Source organism: Lissotriton vulgaris, chromosome 4_1 (genome assembly GCF_964263255.1).
Source record: "Lissotriton vulgaris chromosome 4_1, aLisVul1.2, whole genome shotgun sequence".
Classification (NCBI taxonomy): Eukaryota; Metazoa; Chordata; class Amphibia; order Caudata; family Salamandridae; genus Lissotriton; species Lissotriton vulgaris.
The window spans coordinates 1,343,606,558-1,343,625,831 of record NC_141691.1 but is presented as its reverse complement, the minus strand read 5'-3'; the positions used below and the strand labels follow the sequence as shown (position 1 = coordinate 1,343,625,831).

The 19,274-nt window shown below is 44.7% G+C and overlaps 1 protein-coding gene across 3 annotated transcripts in view; it reads left to right on the top strand.

Annotated features, from left to right (window-relative positions):
- Positions 1-19,274, top strand: part of LDLRAD4 (low density lipoprotein receptor class A domain containing 4) — a 335,657-nt gene that overhangs the window by 222,012 nt on the left and 94,371 nt on the right. For 2 of the 3 annotated variants that reach the window (XM_086965568.1, XM_086965569.1), the window contains exon 2: positions 11,261-11,751. The exons of the other annotated variant lie outside the window; for it this stretch is intronic. In XM_086965568.1, the coding sequence (XP_086821694.1) occupies positions 11,685-11,751 (67 nt within the window). In that variant the 5' untranslated portion in view covers positions 11,261-11,684. The remainder of the gene's footprint in view (positions 1-11,260; positions 11,752-19,274) is intronic. 3 annotated transcript variants of the gene reach the window in all.

The window sequence follows — 19,274 nt, the reverse complement described above, 5'->3', positions numbered from 1 at the left end:
CTGTGCGCGATCGTGCACCAGGAATGCCCTGCATTGGGACATCAGGGGAGAGGAAATACAGTTTCCTCCCCCCCGATGCCTCAAGGCACCGAAAAACGGCCCCCCCGCCCCACCGGAGCACCAAACACGCACCTTGCTCCTGGACGCGCTGGAAACAAATGGCTTCCAGCGCGTCCAGCGCTTCCTGATGACGTCGGCGCGCGCTGTGCGCGCTGACGTCACCAGGAAGCGTGGGGGTGCCAGGGGGTGGCAGCGGAAGGTCTTCCGCTGCCACCCCTGCTAAAACAACGAAGATCCCTGCTCAAGGGGGGGGGCGCCAGCGCTCCCCCCCCCCCCCCCCCCCAGGGCTGTACTGATGACGGAGCGGTTCCGTCATCAGCACAGCCTAACCGATGCTGATGACGGAACCGCTCCGTCATCAGCATCGAAGGGGTTAATAGCGATTATTAAGGAATCGCTATTAAGGACTTGCAAAATGGGATTCATGTAGGAATCGCTAAATAAATTGCGATTCCTACACATTCTTTATTTGCGATTAGCAAATTGCTAATCGCAAATAAGGATGCGATTTCAAGGGTGCCAGGGGTGTCCGAAGGACACCCTGTAGCACCCCTGAAATGTAATCTACATTGGTGTTGCGCACACACCTGTCCAAAGGACGTGTGTGTGCAACATGCAACTTAGAAAAAAGCATTTTTCTAAGTTTTCTCTATTTACCACAAGGTTTGACCTCGCGGTAAATAGCGCCCTTAAATTGCGATTTCGCAATTTAAAAATGGTTAATGAATTGCATTTAAGGAATCTCAAATAGATTCCTTAAATGCAATTCCTCGCAATTTAGCGAATTCGCAATTACCGATTTTTGCATTTGGGATGATGAATCCCAAATGCAAAAATTGCGCTCGCAAAGGGCCAGACTCTCAGAATCTGGCACTTTGCGAGCCCATTTTTCAATGATGAATCTGTCTGTAAGAATTGTGGGCCCTTTTGCAAACAATAACTTGAACTGCTGCACCTGTCAATGTCAACGTTTTTTCCCAGAGAACACTTCAGTGACTCCTAGAATCTCCCAGCATCCTCTTCCTCTACATATTGAGTTTGCAGCTGGTTCCTGCACTTACTTAGCAACTTCTCCTCTCGCGATAAATAGTCTTCTCTATAAAACAGTATACAGCATTACTTGTTGATTAAATTAATAGAGCCATTTTTAAATAGTCAACCAGGGTAGTAGTGTTTTCTTTTAGCATTTATTGTAATCTGAAATGCACTATTTTAATTATTAAAGGGTAATTTCTATAAAAAAAATCTTAGTTTGTTGATAAAACTCCCCTGCCCCTCCCAGTCCATATCATCAAACCTCCTAGACGTAGAGCCACCTCTTTGCGCCATGGCAGTGAAATGCATGGCCTGGAGTGCATTCACTGACTGGATGGAGTGTAACACTGAGATGTGGAGCAAATTGGTGAGAACATTCAAGTCCGTTCCTAAAGAAATCTCATATGCACTAGATATCCTGCCCCCAGGTACGAAGGGAAATCTGATGCGATGGCTCTCTTGCTTCTGTCTTCACTGCAAGAAAAGGTTATTGTTTTATCCACTAAACCAATCTGCGTTTGCAGAGAGGGGACTGTGGCGGGAGAACCTGAACGGTTAAAGTTCTCAGTAAATAAAATGACTTTTTTTCAGTTTTAGAAGAGCTCCTGTTGAAAGCCGGTGTCTTTCCTGCCATGTGCATAGCCTTTCCAGTGTTACATATTTGGAGATTAGTGCACATAGTTATTTGAAGTTCAAAAACTATGAATCCTAGATGTATTCCAACAAAGCATCTATCCTAAAATATCCCAGGACTGACTAGGTTACCATCTACATAATTCTATACTTCAATGCAAACCCCTCCACCGGACTTAATATAGCTCATTGTCCAGATGGCAAGCATGTTTGTTTTCAGCAGGGTGGAGAAACCATTTCTACTATGCACCAGAAAGTATGGAGGTGGTCTTTTCTTTTTACTTCCAATAAATGCATGTACACTTGCCTTTGCGAAGGAGGTTTTGCGGAGTTGTGGCTTTTCATCCATTTTGCGTAAGTGAAAAGTAAAATCCCCCCCCCCCCCCCCCCCCCCCCGACACAAATAACCTTTCTTTCCTTCTGCTCCTTGGGACTGGCTGCACCAGTGTGATACATACAAAGTATGCATGATTCCCTGCCATATTTCAGCTTCAGGACTTTCAGCACTCTGGTTTTATAAAGTGCTACCATTATCTAAACTTGAAGTTTGGAATTTTTAGAGGGTATTGGAGTTCTAGACTAAACCCAGAAGAGATGACCAGAGAAAGGCATTGGGATTTTTTTATAGTAACCCTTTTAGGAAATACTGATGCTGTTAGATGTAGCTGTCCCAGTTTATCCGGAGCAACGTATCTAACAGTCATCAAATGCCCTACCCCTCATTAATGAAGACATTTTAATTAGCATGGATTTTTTTTTTAGTTGATTAGTGTGATGAAACTTGTCCCCTGGGATTGTGGAAGGTGGCTGGGTCTGAGCATGAAATTTCTCACCTCAACTCCATGTCCCCAGTCAATATGCCAGAACTTTCTCCAAGGAAGGCTGTCTCTGCTTTTTTTCATGCTTCCTTGGGCGCCGACTTCCTGATGGTGAGAGTTTTCACAGCGTGTACAAATCGCTTTACTTAGTCACCTGTAACAGTGTGAAAAGTAAACCATGGAGCAACAGAGGGTCGATAGACATAGGGGCCCGCTCATATACATAAATTAGGTTGTAATCCTATGTTTACAACCGAGAAGTTACTCTTTGGCGGGTGTCTTGCATTTACGGATGTGGACACTGCTGCAGACAAATGCCACTCCTGGGGTGAGATGGGGGCCACACAAGTTGTGATGTGCCTTGAAAGTTTGGGAATGGCAACACTGTTTCAGGACATTCCCAAATGTGAGGTATCCCTTTTCACTCTGTAAATGGTTGTACATTGGGCGTTAATCTCATGCCAGGGTGAGGGGAATGGATCACCCTCAGATTTGCTGGGGGTGCCGGGAAAGGGCTATTTGCTGGGGATGCAGGGAAAGGGCTGTCTCCCCGAGGGGAACAAAATCTTACCCACAAGTGCATTTGCACAGGGAATGTTATTGGTGCTGCTCGGAATTCTTCGCTGTGGAGAACTTGTTGCAGCTGGAATAGGAGCCTGTATAAAAAGCCACATGACCTTTCCATGAGTGCGCCTGTAAACCTGCGCCTGGCTCAGCGTTCCCGTGTTATTCCCAAGAATGTAGGAAAGGTACGTTCTGTAGAAGATCTTTCTGTGCTAACTTTTCGTGAATTGGGCCCATAGTGTCTATAAACCAGCCTTTTACATTAAAAGTAGCTAATCTCGCAACATTGATTTTTCATTCACCCGGAACCTCGCAGCATAACTGAAGGCCACTGATGGAGGGAGGGAGGGACGCACGCGAGCCCCTTTAGCACTTCCCGACTCACTTCACGCATAATCAAAGGAGGGTAAATCCTGCCAATAAAGTCCAGATAATGAAAGTGTGGGGTCGCGTGGACTCCAGGAATCGCATTATCGCTTTTTGCTGCGTGCCATGCAAGAAAAGGTTATTTTACAGCCGGTACCGTCTGCGGTACGTACAGCTGATCCCGTTGTGCCCCACTATGACACGATCGTTCCTAGGTGCGCGGTTGCCTTTCCATGTTTTTTCTTGCGTATGTAAAAACCTGCCAAACCCCAGCACAATATCCCTCGCTGTTCACCTGCAGTCCATCCGTCCCCTCGACCACTTCTCCAAAGATGGCTGTCTTTGACCCAAACCTGAGACGAATTGTGTCCACTTTAAAACCGTTGTACAACTCTGCAACGTGGCGTATGTAGTGTACATTATGTTAGCAGGATGTTGTAGCCTATTACATGGATGCACCCGCATAGCTAACCAGAGGCTCCGTGACACCTTCAGCCAGTTCTGACTTTTTCTTGCTCGAACTTTTTTTTTAATAAGTTTTCAAGTATGCACAAGTATATGTAGTTAGCATGCTCATAGATTAACAAGGATACTCATGATGGTGCTTAAAGCTGTTCATAGGTATGCACGTGGGCTTTGGTTTGACACTATGCCCAAGATATAGCACTAGCTCTTGTTTTACGTGTATCATCGAGAAAAAAACATTGGTAACAACATATAAAAGAGAGAAAAAGACCCCTCCCAACCCAATCCCAACAAAGTATAATCCTGGGGGATGGGGAGTGTGGGAATTCACGAAGTTCAATCTTTTTGACAAACCTCAATTTGTATTCTGGGTTCTTAGATTTTCAGTTGTAAAACTACAGCATGGGCTAGAAAAGGCCTTAAAAGAATCTGGAATTGGTGAGGTGGAGGCTGGTTGCAGCTATACCCTGGAAGCATCGCCAAGTCCTTGAGTAGAGCGATGCAGTCTGGTAATGTGTGCACTAACTTCAGCAGTTTAACATGGTAGATTTCACATCTCATTAGGTTATTTCATCTTGACAGCGCTGGTCAATGAATGCACTGCATCAGGAAGTGCATGTAAAGCCTAATACATGCAACCTTCCTTTTAGTAGCACAACAACAAGAACCCCACATCCATATCTGGCAAACACGCTTGAATGGTTGAGCTCCTTTGCCAAGTTTCATTAATCATAGTAGATTATTAACCGAAAGGAAGACCTGGGTTGCTACTCTTTATTTTATTTTTTTATTTTTTTAAGTTTCCCAGTGAACCAGAAGGCGATTAGATGGACATTACAACCCTACAAGAAAGGACACTGCTTTGGATGAATGGCCTACTTTTTACTTTTGTTGTAGATTTAGCTAGTTTTGGGGACCATGCCTGGCTTTTTAGGGTTTGCTGGATTTTGGAGGTGGGGGGGGGGGGGGGGGGGGTAATGGTCTAACTTGTAATTGGTTTTGTGTATCTAGGAATCAGTTTCCCAGTGTGAGGCTTTTCCCTAGATCTGTGAAGTTGTAGGGGCTCACCTAGCAATATCAAATGCGATATTGCATGTTTTCCCTTCTGATCACAATGTTGTGAATCTGGTCTGAGATGAGAAGCTGCATATCCAGAGAATCCTTAGTCCCCTAGTTGTTGGCAGAGGAGTCTAGATCAGGAGTTACTGTGAAGATTGTAATAACTTGTCCTCCATCTATTCTCAATCACAACAAAGGTGAATTTTTACACTAAAATTGTTTTTTGTTAAAGGAAAAGTCTTAATACCTTTTTAAGTCTATCTTTAGCTAAAGGTCAACCAAACTGCTTAACATATGGTGAGAACAGAGTATCAACAAGAAATACAAAGTAATAGGTGCACAAATTAGACTCGAATATACTTTTTGTGATCACTGCAATGATCGTAAACCCTATGACTACGAAATCAAGTGTTAAAGGTTACCTTTCTCTTTTGTAGGAATCAAAGCTGCTCCAATGTAGTAAGCAGTTGAAGAGTCCCTACTTTAGAGAGCACTACATCACACTGAATCAACTACCTCGCCAAACACTTGTTGACTTTCTGTTTATCTTTGACCATATACAGTTCTCTTGCTACTTTTGGCTAGGTTGCCACTATAGAACTACCATAAACATACATACATACATACATACATACAAGACCATTTAGAACGGCTATAATGTTCATGATCGCTAGTTGATCACAAACATTAATAAAGTTAGAATCCAAACACAATATAATAAAGCTGGCCTTTAACAAACTTTATTCAAGACATTAACACATTAATCTGTAATTTCTTTAAGCTCCTGCTCCATGTACCTGGCTTAAAGGATCATAGGAACCCCGTTGGCCTGTTTGTTTGACCGGTGCGAACGTTTACAGCTTCACATATTGCTTACCTGGTCATGGAGATGGTAGACACAGGACCGGTTTGCTTTCTTTGGGTTGGTGGTCTTGCAGTTTATTTTTTCTCTGGTGACACTATGCTTGGAGCTTGAGAGTGCAAGTGGCGCCTTTACTTCTCCTGGATGATGGCGGTCCATGGACTGTTTGCTTGGTGGGCAGGCTGGATACAGACCTTGTTCAAGGCCGCACTGAAATTGGCTTAGTCTTTCAAATGTTTGTCAAAAAGTTCTGTAAAAGGTAGCCCAGGTCATGAATTGTATCTTGACAACTATTCCCAATCCAAGTTGGAGAATGATTCATCATTAATCTTATGGTAGACCCATCATGCAATGCCAGCTATCATGTTACCACTTTCATTCCTGTTTCCTGCCTTGCCTCCAATAATAAGTGGAATAAAAGCCTTTTTTCTGTCACAGCGCAGTCTACTGTTTTTCAGCAGGTTCAACACCTTTCATTTCTTCTGTTGTCTCTGATCTCCCTGTGTTTAGGTTTTATAGTACTGTTACACTAATATTTTCTTTTTAATGGAGCTTGCTGTGCTTTTCTTCCTGGATGCACCGTTTTCTCATCCTGCGCCATTGAAGCCTCCTCTTCTCCCGAACCTCTACTGTTCGGAGTCCCAAAGAAATCTAGGATCAGGAGGCGTTTTCGATGCTGTTTTTTTCCTCCAGCGTGGGATCTTCTTACAGACATCTGTCTTTCAGCACATTTTATGTAATTGTGCTACAGTATGATGGCTTCAGGAAGGTGTAACCTATATCTTAAAGAGGTCAAAGCTAAGATGAATATCTTCTCATCCAGCCTTAGTCCTGATCCGGAAAACCAACTTTGTCTCCCTCTTTAAAGGGTACCAGGAGGTGGTAAGGATGGGCAGGGAGGGGTTTCCACTGGGTTGAAATGAATACACATGAACACAAAAAGGAAGTGTCCTGACAGGCACAATCATTGCTCCACATAATTGAATTTGTATGTTGATTTTGGGCACCCCTCCTCTGGTAGGGGGTATAGATGGCTTCTTGGCACCATGAGTTTGTATATATGGACTCTTTGGGCTTGCAAGGTGGCTGGCAGGCTTCTGCGCAGAAAAGGTCAACAGCTAGATGGGCCAGCAGTGCTTCATCAGTGCATCAGTTTAGCCTTAGCTTGAAAAACTGCCAGTCTACTACACATTCAGGAGACCTTTGTTTTGTTGAAATAGCTCTTCAGAGTCCTTTAGTGGGGCTTCTAGTTGTATGCCCAATTTGCCAGAAGGGCAGCAGCAGGGTTCTTATGGGTTAAGTTGTATTTTTGCATTTTAAAGCCAGCCGGCCTGATTGCACCGGGTTTACACTCATCAGGGAGCATTATCGGGGCAATGTACATGTCCTGCTCCTAAAGGGCCTGTGTAATTCCAGAGAGAAACTGCTCGGAGGGCTACTCTGGCATGAAATCTTCCATTCTACCTCCCAGTTTTTGTTTGACCGCAGGAATATCTGGAGATTCGTAGGGGATGGACTGACTTTGTTAGTCCTCTGTGGGCTGCACTCCATCTTAAGTTCAGCTTTCAGGGGATGGACTGACTTTTAGTCCTCTGTGGGCTGCACTCCATCTTAAGTTCAGCTTTCATGCAAAGCTTTTCATTGTCGTGTAAAAGTAAATCTAGCCATTTCAAAGGGGATCACTCATTTCTCTCACTGAACGTGTTCTAATGTTCTTAGTCATTATTGTGTTCATAACTAGGATAATTATTATGAACGTTAATAGTCCAAAAATAACGAATGTTTTCCCCTACGGTGCTTAATATTTTACTGCTGCCATTCACATGCACTGTTAATAACAGATGCTGATATTCATCCCGTTTAGTAATACATAATTTACCAATCTCAGAAGGATAGACGGTTGTGTTGAAATTGAGACCTGCATATAGAGGTGATTGTTAAATAAAAATGATCCACTTTGCTGGCTTACACGAAGGGTCGTCACTGGTTTTAGTTTACATGTGGGACTGCATGCCTTACCAGTGGATGCATCTACTTCACCCCAAAACTATAGAAAGGTTTCCCCAGACAATACCTCTTTTAAGGTGTTAAAGGTGACACCCCGTCTAAATTGACTGTTTGGGAGACCAATTTAGGAATACTAGTGCCCCATATTACACCAAAGATGTAATTAGGTGGTCACTAAAGTTGAGGTTTGAAATCAGATCTTTAGGTTGGGGTAACCTAAAACTCTTGATAGGCGCAGCTAAGGGGGAAGGGGGGCTGACGAGCTCTAAATCATCAATGGAAGGTTTAGGGCAGATAACGGGAAACGTTTTCGGAAATGGAAAGTGCAGTTCCTTATCAAAATTCCATTTGATAGTCCGGTTGAACAAGAGGTATTCCGATAATATATCCTACTCGTATGTAAGTAATGGTACTTACAGAGCCTGAACCTACCTAGGGAGAACCAGAGCACTGAAAAAGGACGAGAACACAGAGTCAAATATAACTGACTCTGTGGCGGACGGCATTGACGTTCTAGTGTGTCAAGGTAGTGCTACTTGAAGATATCCATTATCCGTTTCTTTGTGAATAGCAATAGGGATGGGGTGTTTCTCCTGTTTGAGGTCCTTGTGTAGTTTATAAAGGGCTGTCTTGTGTTGCTGTGATTTTATTTTTTACCCCTTGCTCCTTTTTTATTTCCAGGATCCTCTGTTCCAGGCATGGAGCAGTAAGTCTTAGTGGTTTAGTTGATCTGATTCTCGTTTCTAATGGCATTCAAGGTCATGCAACTGGTTTTTCAGAGGATTTTGGCCTCAAGGGGGAAGTTATTGTAGCTCCTTCGTGGAAATGTGATCACATTACCTCCACACTAAACACATGAGATGTGCAACTGTGTGTAAGATGCCTTTCCCTGGACCCAAGATGGTATTTCAGAGGTTGTTGATATTTCAGAGGTTGTTGAGCAGAACGTTGCCTCCAAATAGGTGGGAAAGGACCAGGGCTTGTAAGTCGTTCCCATATGATCTTCTGGAGGAATTGGTCTTACTTTTTTGAGAGGGAGCTGAGCAGTCTTGGTTTACTTGGTGATTATTTTTGTTTTAATTAAATGTGAAGTCTGGTGTTTCCAGTGCCTCCCCTCGCACACCTATAATAAAGGCGCTTAGAATATGTTATAATAAAATGTGGCTCTGTTATTGATAATTGTATTTAATTACAGTAACCTATATTTCCTTTCACGATTTGTGTTGCTCACCTATTGCTTACCAGCTGCTCTTCTGCCACACGGTCCTTGAATGTTTTGAGCTCCTTCTTGATCAGCGAGTCTGTGTTTGCTTCTTGTGGTGCACTCTTATTGGCTATGTTTTTGGTTGACCGTTTCCCTTTTTATGTTCACTATTTATTTTGCTGATTATTCCAGTGACCCCACGGTAATCCTCCACCTTATTTTTAGTTCTGCTTTTTGAGACTTGCTTTTGTTTCGCAGGGGCCTGGAATGCTTTTGTTTACCATAGTTGTTAGATATTCAGGAACCCAACAGCACAATGTAATCTGTTTCTGGTCCTGGTAATGCAGAGGATCCTATAAAGACTCTAGCACACCCTCCGCCACCCACCTTTCTAAAACAGTGCCTGGAGAACCCTTACTCCACACTCTCCAACTCACACAGGAAATGTGGCAGGAAAAAAAATGTTCTACTGAATAAATTAGAATGGGTTAGTGTGAAGTTTCAGGAGTATGTGACTACTAGCTAGAGAGCCCAGAAGTAAGTATTAAAGGCACGTATTCCGCTTGTTAACTAGGATTGATCCCTCTACATTTCTGCAAATAGTCAGTATTCCAGGGAATAACTTTCCTTAACTACCCATGGTCCAGGACCCACCCTAGACGAGTCGGAATGTTCATTCAAGATGGCTTGTTTGCACAAACACAGAAATAATTCATCCTAGGACCTCGAGATTTCATGCTGGAAAGTAGCTTTCTGGCTTTGACGTTGTAGTACCTACGTTTTGTAGCAGTGTAACTCCTCCTGTTTCCATACAATTAAGTAGATTAAAAAAAACAAGAACACTATTAGCAAGGTTTTGGCTCAGTGCCCTCTATCTTGGGAACTTGTCTTTGTTCAAAGGCTTGTGAGTGAGATCATGTGTTATTTGTCTAACCCCCTACACTAAAGGGCCCCAGATCAGACAAGAGGAACAGAACATAAATGTGTACTTGGATCAGAGGCCTGGCACTCATTGTTGGCAAATTCAAAACAAGGGATGACTACCTTCTCTTACTTGTCTGACCATATTAAGGTGTACCCCAACGGTCCAAGGCTTGTGTGCATTCCTTCTAATTTCTCGCCTTTAAGCCAACGTGGGGTTGTAGATCCCTTGCAATGCCACCTAGTTTCCCAGGACACCCTGCTTCTTTTTCAAACGTTTTTCTTGCACAAACATACACCTTGACCTCTTATAGGTTGTGCTTCTACCAGAGGCTCAGTTATCTTGAAAGTAGTTTGTCCATTGGCACATGTATAATTTGTGGGACCCTAAATATGTTCAAGGCTGTGTCTTGGAGGGATTTGAGGTCTGTAGACCTTACTGCAAGTATGCGAGTCAAACATTTATAACAGCCTACTGAGTTAAGACTTCTAACATAAATGTGACTTGGGGCATTAGAGGGAAGCAGTGCAAACTAAAACGAGGTCTTTCGAGAGAATCCTAAACATTAACGTTGACGGCCGAGAACAGGGAGAGAGTATTGCCCACGATCACACAGCTTTTGTCAGGATTCATTTAAAAATGTCATAAGGAAGACTGCTTGGGCTAGTGATGGTTATGATTTGCATTGTATTTGTATCAGTGTTATCACTGATGCCCCTCGATTTGAGTTGTGAGGGTTCACAGAGAACCCTTTCTCCTTCAAATAGGCTGCTAAAATAAAGAAAGGTACAGGGACTGCATCATCTGTCCTCTCCCCACCGCAGCCCGCGCCATTCCTGCGGGATGATGTCCGCACCCGCGTCACCGTAGCTGTGGAGAGGCGCTGGAGAAAACAACACAGAGCAGAACTGTTTCCCAGTGCGCGTTCGACAGGATGACATCGACAGTTTCCAATGCAGACTTTACTCAAAAGAGCATGTGTGAGCCACTGCCAGCAACTGGAGACTTTTGGCAGAGAGCTGGAGGAGAGCGCGGGGAGGGGAGGGCGCGCGGGAGCGCCTCAGACAGTCTTGACTAAAGTAGTGAGGAGAGTGTTTGGGGCTTGGAATGACGCACATCATGCTGTATCAGAAATGCGGAAGAATTAAGAGGCATCCTCGAGTGTCAAGCGCCTCTGGCGCGGGAGGGCAGGCGTCGGCGCTGCGCGGCGCGTTTCTCAGGATCTGGGCGCTTTGTTAACGCTTTACTCTTTTTGTTTAACGCAGTAATCTGGAGTGGCCGCCAGGACGGGTCGGAGCCGAGGAGAAACGTCTGGCCGGGAGTGCCTTGCCTCCTCCCCACACTTCCTTTTTCCCCCCGCTTGGACTTGTTGACAGCATGGGTCTGAATGGATAATTCAACTGGAGTTGTCGTCTCTCAGCTCGTTCCTGCGTCACTTGTATTCCCCCCTGTTCGTTTTGATTGTCTGGGATCTGGAATAGGGCTGCGCCTCAGCCGAGGATACATAAAGCGCCTGCGCCCCTCCTCGCCCATGGCGGCTCATGGCCGGGAACCCCTGCAGTGCTGAGGCCGGGGTCCGCAGACGGAGGAGAGCAGCCCGCGGCCAGCCGCCCCCTGAGGCCAGACCCCCGGCTGGCCGAGGCTGATGGGGCTCACGGGCGCGCACACCCCTCCCGAGAGCAGAGGAGTATGTCCAGTAACCGGCTCAACAGCACCACACTCAAGGATGCGCAGCTGAAGGACTTGTTGGGGAAAGGTACGTGGCTAGCTTCTTTTCCTGTTCTTCGCCTCTTTCCCGTTACAGCTTGCAGCTGCTCTTCGCTTTTGCTGGGTGAGATTTGCAGTATTGTATTGCGCTTTAGAAATTGCTAATTGCTCCAAATAAGGTAATATCACCAGTGGTGTCTGTCTGTAGTAGAGCAGAAGGAATGTGTGTTAGAACCAGCTATTCTGTGTTTCTTAACTGTCATTTTCTTGTGGTTCTGCCTACTTTCCCCACTGTCTCCAATGTTTTTCCTGTATCTGACTTCACTATGTTGTACACGGCTGTGTGCCCTGTAAGGTTTTTACAAGGGAGCAGAACCGCGGTACTCTTTTCAACAGTGTTCTGTTTTTCTACGAATCACCAGAGCCTGTTGTAGCTCAACCCAAGTTGACTATAGTGTGCAACATTCCGTTTCATCAGTTCATTTTCTTTATCCCCATCTCCACCATTTTAGGCGCAATCACATGCTCAAACGTAACCTACTTCAGTTTAACCGGTGCATGCCTGTTTATGCCACTGGTTACATCTTTATGTAATAAACATACTTTAAACCGACAGGTGCTCAAACTTGGCATGTCCATCAAAATGGCCCTTGGAATTCTTCCAGTGCACAGTGACTTTGCCCATTTTACCAGCGTGCTGTGTCCGTTCAGTGGCCCAGTAACTTTCACCAATGGCCCTTCCAGTTTCATCAGTGAATATTATAGCCCAGCTCGTCTTTGCTATTTTAGAATGAACTGGCTAATCTTCATGCAGTACCCTCTATCACCAGTGTTTGCACAATTTACTCCATCCTTTCAAATCACTACCCACGCGCCTCAAACCTTACCTCATCTCGGAAAAGCCTGTAAAGTCTGTTATTGTATGTATTTGTCCACCTTCAGGGGTGTAAACCCTTTTGAGGATCTCATGTCACCATGCCGCCAGGGCTTGGAATAAATGTGTACAAGGCCCTTCTGAGACTGTGGATGCTAATGAGTGCTGCATGTTGGGTGGGGTTGCTCCATGTGTCACCCTTAAGACTGGCTAGCTCTTTAGCATGAGTAATCCTTCTGGTTTCCTCTTATTGCAGCCCAAGGCTGGTAGAATGGAAAGCTCTGGGATTGTCTGCCAGCACGAGCACAATCACTTGATGGGCTGAGTGGTTCTCTTTCCCCCTCACCAGGTCTGTTTTGAAATGCTGCCTTTGCCCCCCCTTCAAAGGTTTAATTTGCTTTACCCATACTTTGTACTTCCTCTAACAGTCTCAACTCCAGAAGCTACACAATCGCTCCACAAAATGTAGCCTGTCCCTCCTCTGTGGGTCGTCATTGGTGGTGGATGGGGTTCTTCCTAGGATCTATTACTGGAGAGGAACCTTCGGGCAATCCCAGGAAAAACCAAGGGGGTGGGTAGGCTGAAGTGAAAAGGCGAGAAGTGGGTGTCACTGAAACCACTTGGTTTCCAGCAGATCCCTTAAACCTTGGCTTCGAAGAGTGTGAGGATGTGCGAAGTAGTGTCCTTACCACCCCTTGATGCTTTTGCTGTTCATATATATGGGAACACAGCACACATTCAAAGTGAATGTTTCCTACAATTTTGTTATGGTATTGTTCCACCTTTCTGGACAGGTTTTGACTCTTCTGAATAGAAAACATTTACTTTGGTGTGGATGGAATTATCTATTGAGAATCTTTGTTTGCGAAAAAGAACAATTGATATGCACCAGACAAAAGAGGCTTTGCTTAATTGAAGACGGAGTAAAACCCAGGTCTAAACATAGCTTGAAATTGTTTTTGTTTAGCCCGGAGGCTCCTTCACAACATTTTAATGGGGTTGGAGGTTGTGCGAAGTTGGTAAACTCATAATCTTAATCTGGTAATCCTATGATGCAAGATGTTTTTTTTTAAAGCTGAATATTACCAGGGAAGCACACTAAAAGTGCATGAAGATATGAGTCTTCAACTACTTACTGAATTTTGTTTTAGTAAATTTTCTTTGGAACTCAGTGCTTCTGGCCCTAAAAAGTATTGGGAAGAGCCTTGAGCATGGAATGATCCGCCACGAACGCAAAGCAGTTCTGGGAGGCTGGCTGAAGACGTTTGGTCAGTGAGTATACCAGGAGCAAATTGAAGTAGGAATGATCTGACCATGAAGGATGTTGTATATTGATTCTTCTTGTAATATGGCTGACAGTAGTCATTAGCCCTTCCTCAGTGTTTTCACCTTCTCAGCTTCCCAGAATACCTGTGAGTGTTCTAATCTGTACCAGAGTGTTCTACCAAGGTCAGTTGGAGAAGGTGAAAACACTGAGGAAGGGCTAATGACTACTGTCAGCCATATTACAAGAAAAATCAATATACAACAAAGGACCTTCTAAACAAATTAGGAAGGTCTTACATTTTACCTTTTGTTTGATTGGGAACCAAAGTAGACCTCAAAGCCAGAGTAATATGGCTAGTGCGCTTCACACTAGGCATGAGGCAAGTAGTATAATTTGGACTCTTTGACGTTTAGCTATACTCTTGGTATTGATACCCTCTTACATTCAGTTGCAACAGCGAATTGTGGAAACAAAATTGGCAAGCTACAGGCAATCCTTTGAGGTAAAAACAAGTTTGAGTGGTTGATGGAAATATATGGGAGATTGCATTTTTGTGATGCTGATTCTGTCGAATCATTTGCTTATTGGCATCGAGAACAACACGCAAATTGCAGACATTTTGAGGCGTTTGGATCCTATCAATAAAAATAGGTCAATTAAATTCTTTCACATGTTTGTATTTTAGCTAATCTGTTTTGTTCACATGTGAAAGTGACCGGTTTTTAGAATATAGTTATAAGTTTAACGTGCTGAAATAGTCATTTACTTCCCAAAATGCATATTTTAAAAGCGAACAATTCTGAATGAACAATGCAAAATGGACCCATTCCATCGATCATTCTGTGAACTTTCAAACTGCTTCTGAAGAGCATTACATATGAAAACTAGGGGTTGACATGAGTCATTTTTTAGAAGGAGTTCTTGGGAGGAGGATATGTTCAAGCCACAAAGCCTCCTTGCTTAAGAGAAGGATACTATGCTTTAAATCCGAGCTTCCACTGTATCCAGTTGTGTAATCCTTAGCGAAAACACTTTGTCCCGTTTTCTGAATTATCTTTTCTGCCAAAGCTCTGCCATTTTCCATAGGCAATTCAGTTTTCCTGAAGAGCACACCGTCAGATGTATTAATTCATACTGACCCAGTCTGAAACTTCCGGACTCGATCCCAAGTGAAAGCTCCGGCTTCTCAAAGTGACTCCCCTACTCCTACGTGTACCAGTCCCAGTTTGAGTCTGTGCCCCAAAACTACACTTGCTGCTTGCAGATAGGTGAGTGCACGGTTACACAGATACTAGTAATAGTGCTGCTTATAAAGCCTACCTTTTGCACGATGCTTTCAGGGTCTGCATAACGTTTTTGATTGACCCACTGGCATCTCCAGCAGTGGGTGCAACGATGCAAGCTCAACTCTCTTCTGCTCAAGTGCCTCTCTTTAAGAACCTCTGCGGGTTGCAAAGTTGGAAAAAATTGCATGCTCGACCTTTGATTAGAACTTCTTGTGCTTGGTTTTCTTAATCTAATCCAAGGCAGTGGTCGTAGGTGCACGCGGGTGGGCGGCGTTCCCCACTATTTACAGGGTTGATGCCGTCCACCCTGCTCTAAAGCTGCTCCCTCTAACAAGAGTGCACCAAACATGTCCTGGTAATTGTGGCTGAATCTGGAAATTTCTTAGACTGTCACCATGCCCCCTGCACATTTCTTCTGATGCTGTTGATTTGCATGCCCATCTCCACACTACAGGGCTGTCAATCTTGTATAACACGCCAAAGTGCTACTTATGACATCTCTCCCTTGATCTTTGAACCTGCCTCCACCACCCCATGACCTCTCCAGGTTGCTTCCCAGTAGACCCTGGGAGTCTGGGCCCAATCAGCGGTCCTATCAAAATTCACTGGATGGGCGTGTGTGCAGCTATGCAGAACCACCCTTGAGCTGCATTGTCCTTTATCTTTCGGGCTCGCCTCCTTTGGTTCCTTTCCTTTTGTGACCTGACCCGGATCAGGATATCGTCGAGCCTCGCCCTCCCACTCCAGACTCCTCACGTGGATCCGGGGGCGCCCGGTGCGGAGTTACAATGTAGTAGTTTTCGAAATTCCCTCAAAGTGCTGGGCCCACTGTTTCCACTCAAGGTCAACCCCCGCTGCTGCCAGAGTGACCCCTTGTCTCAGCATGACCGGTGGAGTTTGAGCTCACTGGCACTGAGGCTAGCAGGAGGTTTGGGCAGTCCTGCCAGGCCCTAGGCCATCTGCCCCAGAGCTCTCCCCTTCCTCCAGGCTGATTGCTGTCACCCAGCCACCACGGCCACATTAGAAATTTCCCCTGCTCTCCTAAGAGGGGGGATTGGGCCTGTAGCCTTCTGCCTCAGCCTTGTACTTGTGCTTCAAGGTAAAGGGGTTTCAGGCGTGCCTTACGTGCACGCCTGAAACCCCTTTACCTTGCCCTGCTCAAACCTACCACAGTCCATCCTTCAACACAGGAGGGCCGCGTCTGGTCCAATGCACGCCCATATCAACCAGCTGCTGCCAGACAGGAAACCTTGGCTTTCCTCCTTGGCGTGGAGGCGGTATCCGTGGTAGCCAAGAGGGGAAAAGTACTGGTACTCCTTGCCAGAAAATGTTTGGTTCATTTATGACCACAACCCCTTGTAATTTAATGTTCATACATTATATGGAAAATTAAATGAGCAATATCACAAGAGTAAATTTGAAAAACAATAATTGCTAATTGAGTGGAATTTTCTTTTTTAAAGAGCATTTTGTGACTGCCCCTATTTTTAATTCTATTACCACCACAAACCTGTATCCATGGCTAAGCAGTGAAAATGGCTACCTTGGGTGCAGCATATGCAGTGAGGTTAAGCTGCTCAGAATGTCAGCATCACAGGGTGTGAGGGTGTCTAGAGAATGGATCACTGTGAGCTTTGCTGCATCTGGCCTAACAAAAGCTAGCCAGTTAACCTCCCTGCAGGAAAAAAAATCATACGCATAAACTTTCTGAAGCACATTCTAAAGCATGTGATGTCCAAGCTGCATCCAAGAAGGAGGTACTGCGGTCAACTATCCTCGAGCAACAGATGGATTGCCATGCTTCAAATGTTAAGGTTTTTCACACTCTTTACTTTTGTGCAAACGTAATCACCCCTTTTCAGGTCTATGAGCCTTACAGTTTGCTTATGAGGCTAATATAGGCATAATTTTATACAGCGAATATATTGCAGCACAGATAACTGATTGCATCGCTAATGGAATGCTGAGAAAGCTTTGCATTGGTATCAAACCAAAGATCTGTTTATATTGATGAGTCAAAAACACATTCTTTCATGACGGTTTTAATAATATATGTCAATGCTGCAAACAATGGAAAAAAGCCCCTCACCTTTTTCCTTGACTTGAATTGACTAGGGGAGAAGCAGAGTGCATGAAGTTTTCATAGTAGAAATGTCTTGAGAAACATGGATTTTGCAACAAGTTCCTTGCAGACAATTGGATGAGGGTGTGCAGTGGTGGTGCCAGTATAATGCTTGGGAGAAACTCTGGTGTTTTGGAGATGCTAAGTTCAAAATAACCTAGCCTTGTAAAATGGTCCTGTTTATGCCACCAGCTTGAGCTCAGTGTAGCGGACACAGTTGATACAGTGCCAGGCCCTGCGCACCTTGTGTCCATTTTTTGAAAAACTGTATGCCGGGAGCACCAGTTTCCCAAAAATCAGCAGGAACTCTCTGCATGTGCGAAAGAGTTAGAAATTGCAATTCTGAAAATTGGGCAAGTATTTTCAGTTTGGTCGATTGCTTCTAGCAACAGGGCAATACGAGCAGTGTGGGAGTAAACCCACCCCTCCGTATCATTTTTTTCAGTCCAGCTTAAGCACTTCTTGTGTTGCCAAACATCGTTCTACTTTCAGCAGGCTGAATAAAATCCTGACCTCTGATTGTTTGCTGAATGTAGCGGGTGTTGCAGATGTTATTCATTAAGTTGGAACACTGTCAGAAGCACTGCAAATAGTTGAAGTACCTTTACAAGCTCATCATTTGTTCAATAAGGGCAATTGAAAAGCTTAAGGAGCACCCACTGACAACCAGGAAGGAGGCTGAACAAGTTATTGAGAGTGTCTTATTTAGAGGAGTGACAATCAGCTGTGAGGGCTCATGGGGCCAGGTAACAAACCTTCCCCAGTTTTTACCAAAATCTGGCAGATAACTTGCGCTCTCGGTTGTATGCACAGTCTGCAAGCAATAGGTCTAACGTCAACTCGGACAGATGAATTTGAACCGCTTACATCAGACATAAAGGTTATCAATCCACACAAGTGGCCAAACGACAGAGAGCCCAGGGTATGAATGTGAGGAGAAACTGCAAAACGCGTTCTAGAGATTCTCTCCTAATTATGAACTAAAGGCTTCCGAGATTATTTTGATAATGGTGGTACTGAGATTCCAAATCAACTGCAACCTGTTTTGAGGGCTATGAACACATTTCATATGACTGCGAAAGGGGTTTCTGTTTCTGCAAAATGAAATTGATAATGTCACCTATACGAAACTGCTTTGGTTTCGGATGCCTTTCCTCATTAATGTTTATGAACCTCATGGGCCCTTCTCTGCCGCTTTGGAATCCAATGCCATATATCAACAGCAGTTTATTTCTCATTGCCATGCGGATGATACTAAGTCTACAAAGGTAGATCCTATAGCCCAGCACAATAAAAGATATGCAGGCGCATGGGCATGTTTTAATTGATGGCTTTCATTGATATGAGTGGTCTCACTAATTACTAGTTTTCCATGGTCAAACATCCTGTGGCAATATAGCATGGCCTATGTCTGCATCAACAGATTTGCAGAGTATCTTGCTGAAACTGTAGTTTGCAGCTTGCATTTTTATCATGGTCGAAGTGTATTAAAATTGTCAGTATATTTAAAGGTGGTGTCCTAGGTATCATAAAACATTTTATAGTTTTGATATTCAGTTGCAGTTTCCAAGCGTAACTGGCAAGGGCCAGACCTGGAAGTCAGAAGGAGCCGAAGAATAAGGGACATGCCGCTCCTCCGACGAACACCTCTGCCTTAGACGCTGGTGAAAAAGATACCACACGGCGACCAGTCTCCGGGGAGGACGATACCAATATACAGCCTGCCTCCGGAGAAGGAGCGTTCGAAGACTAATCCGCAGCACGACCCCTGCGCAGAGCCGTAGAGTCCACCGCCTGAGGCATGACGTTGACACCATCTGGCGTCGCCAGACAGGGTCCCTCCAAGTCACACCTCGCCAGGGACCGCAGCGTAGCCAGAGCCGAACTGGCCCTGGGGCGGTGTCGGAACGACGCTGATTCGACCTCCGCCAAGGCTGCCGCCTGCGTGGAGTAACGAGAAAGGCCTGGGGAGTGACACGAAGCCTTCCGCCAGCAGCAGCCCAGAATGTAGCGGAGGTCGCCC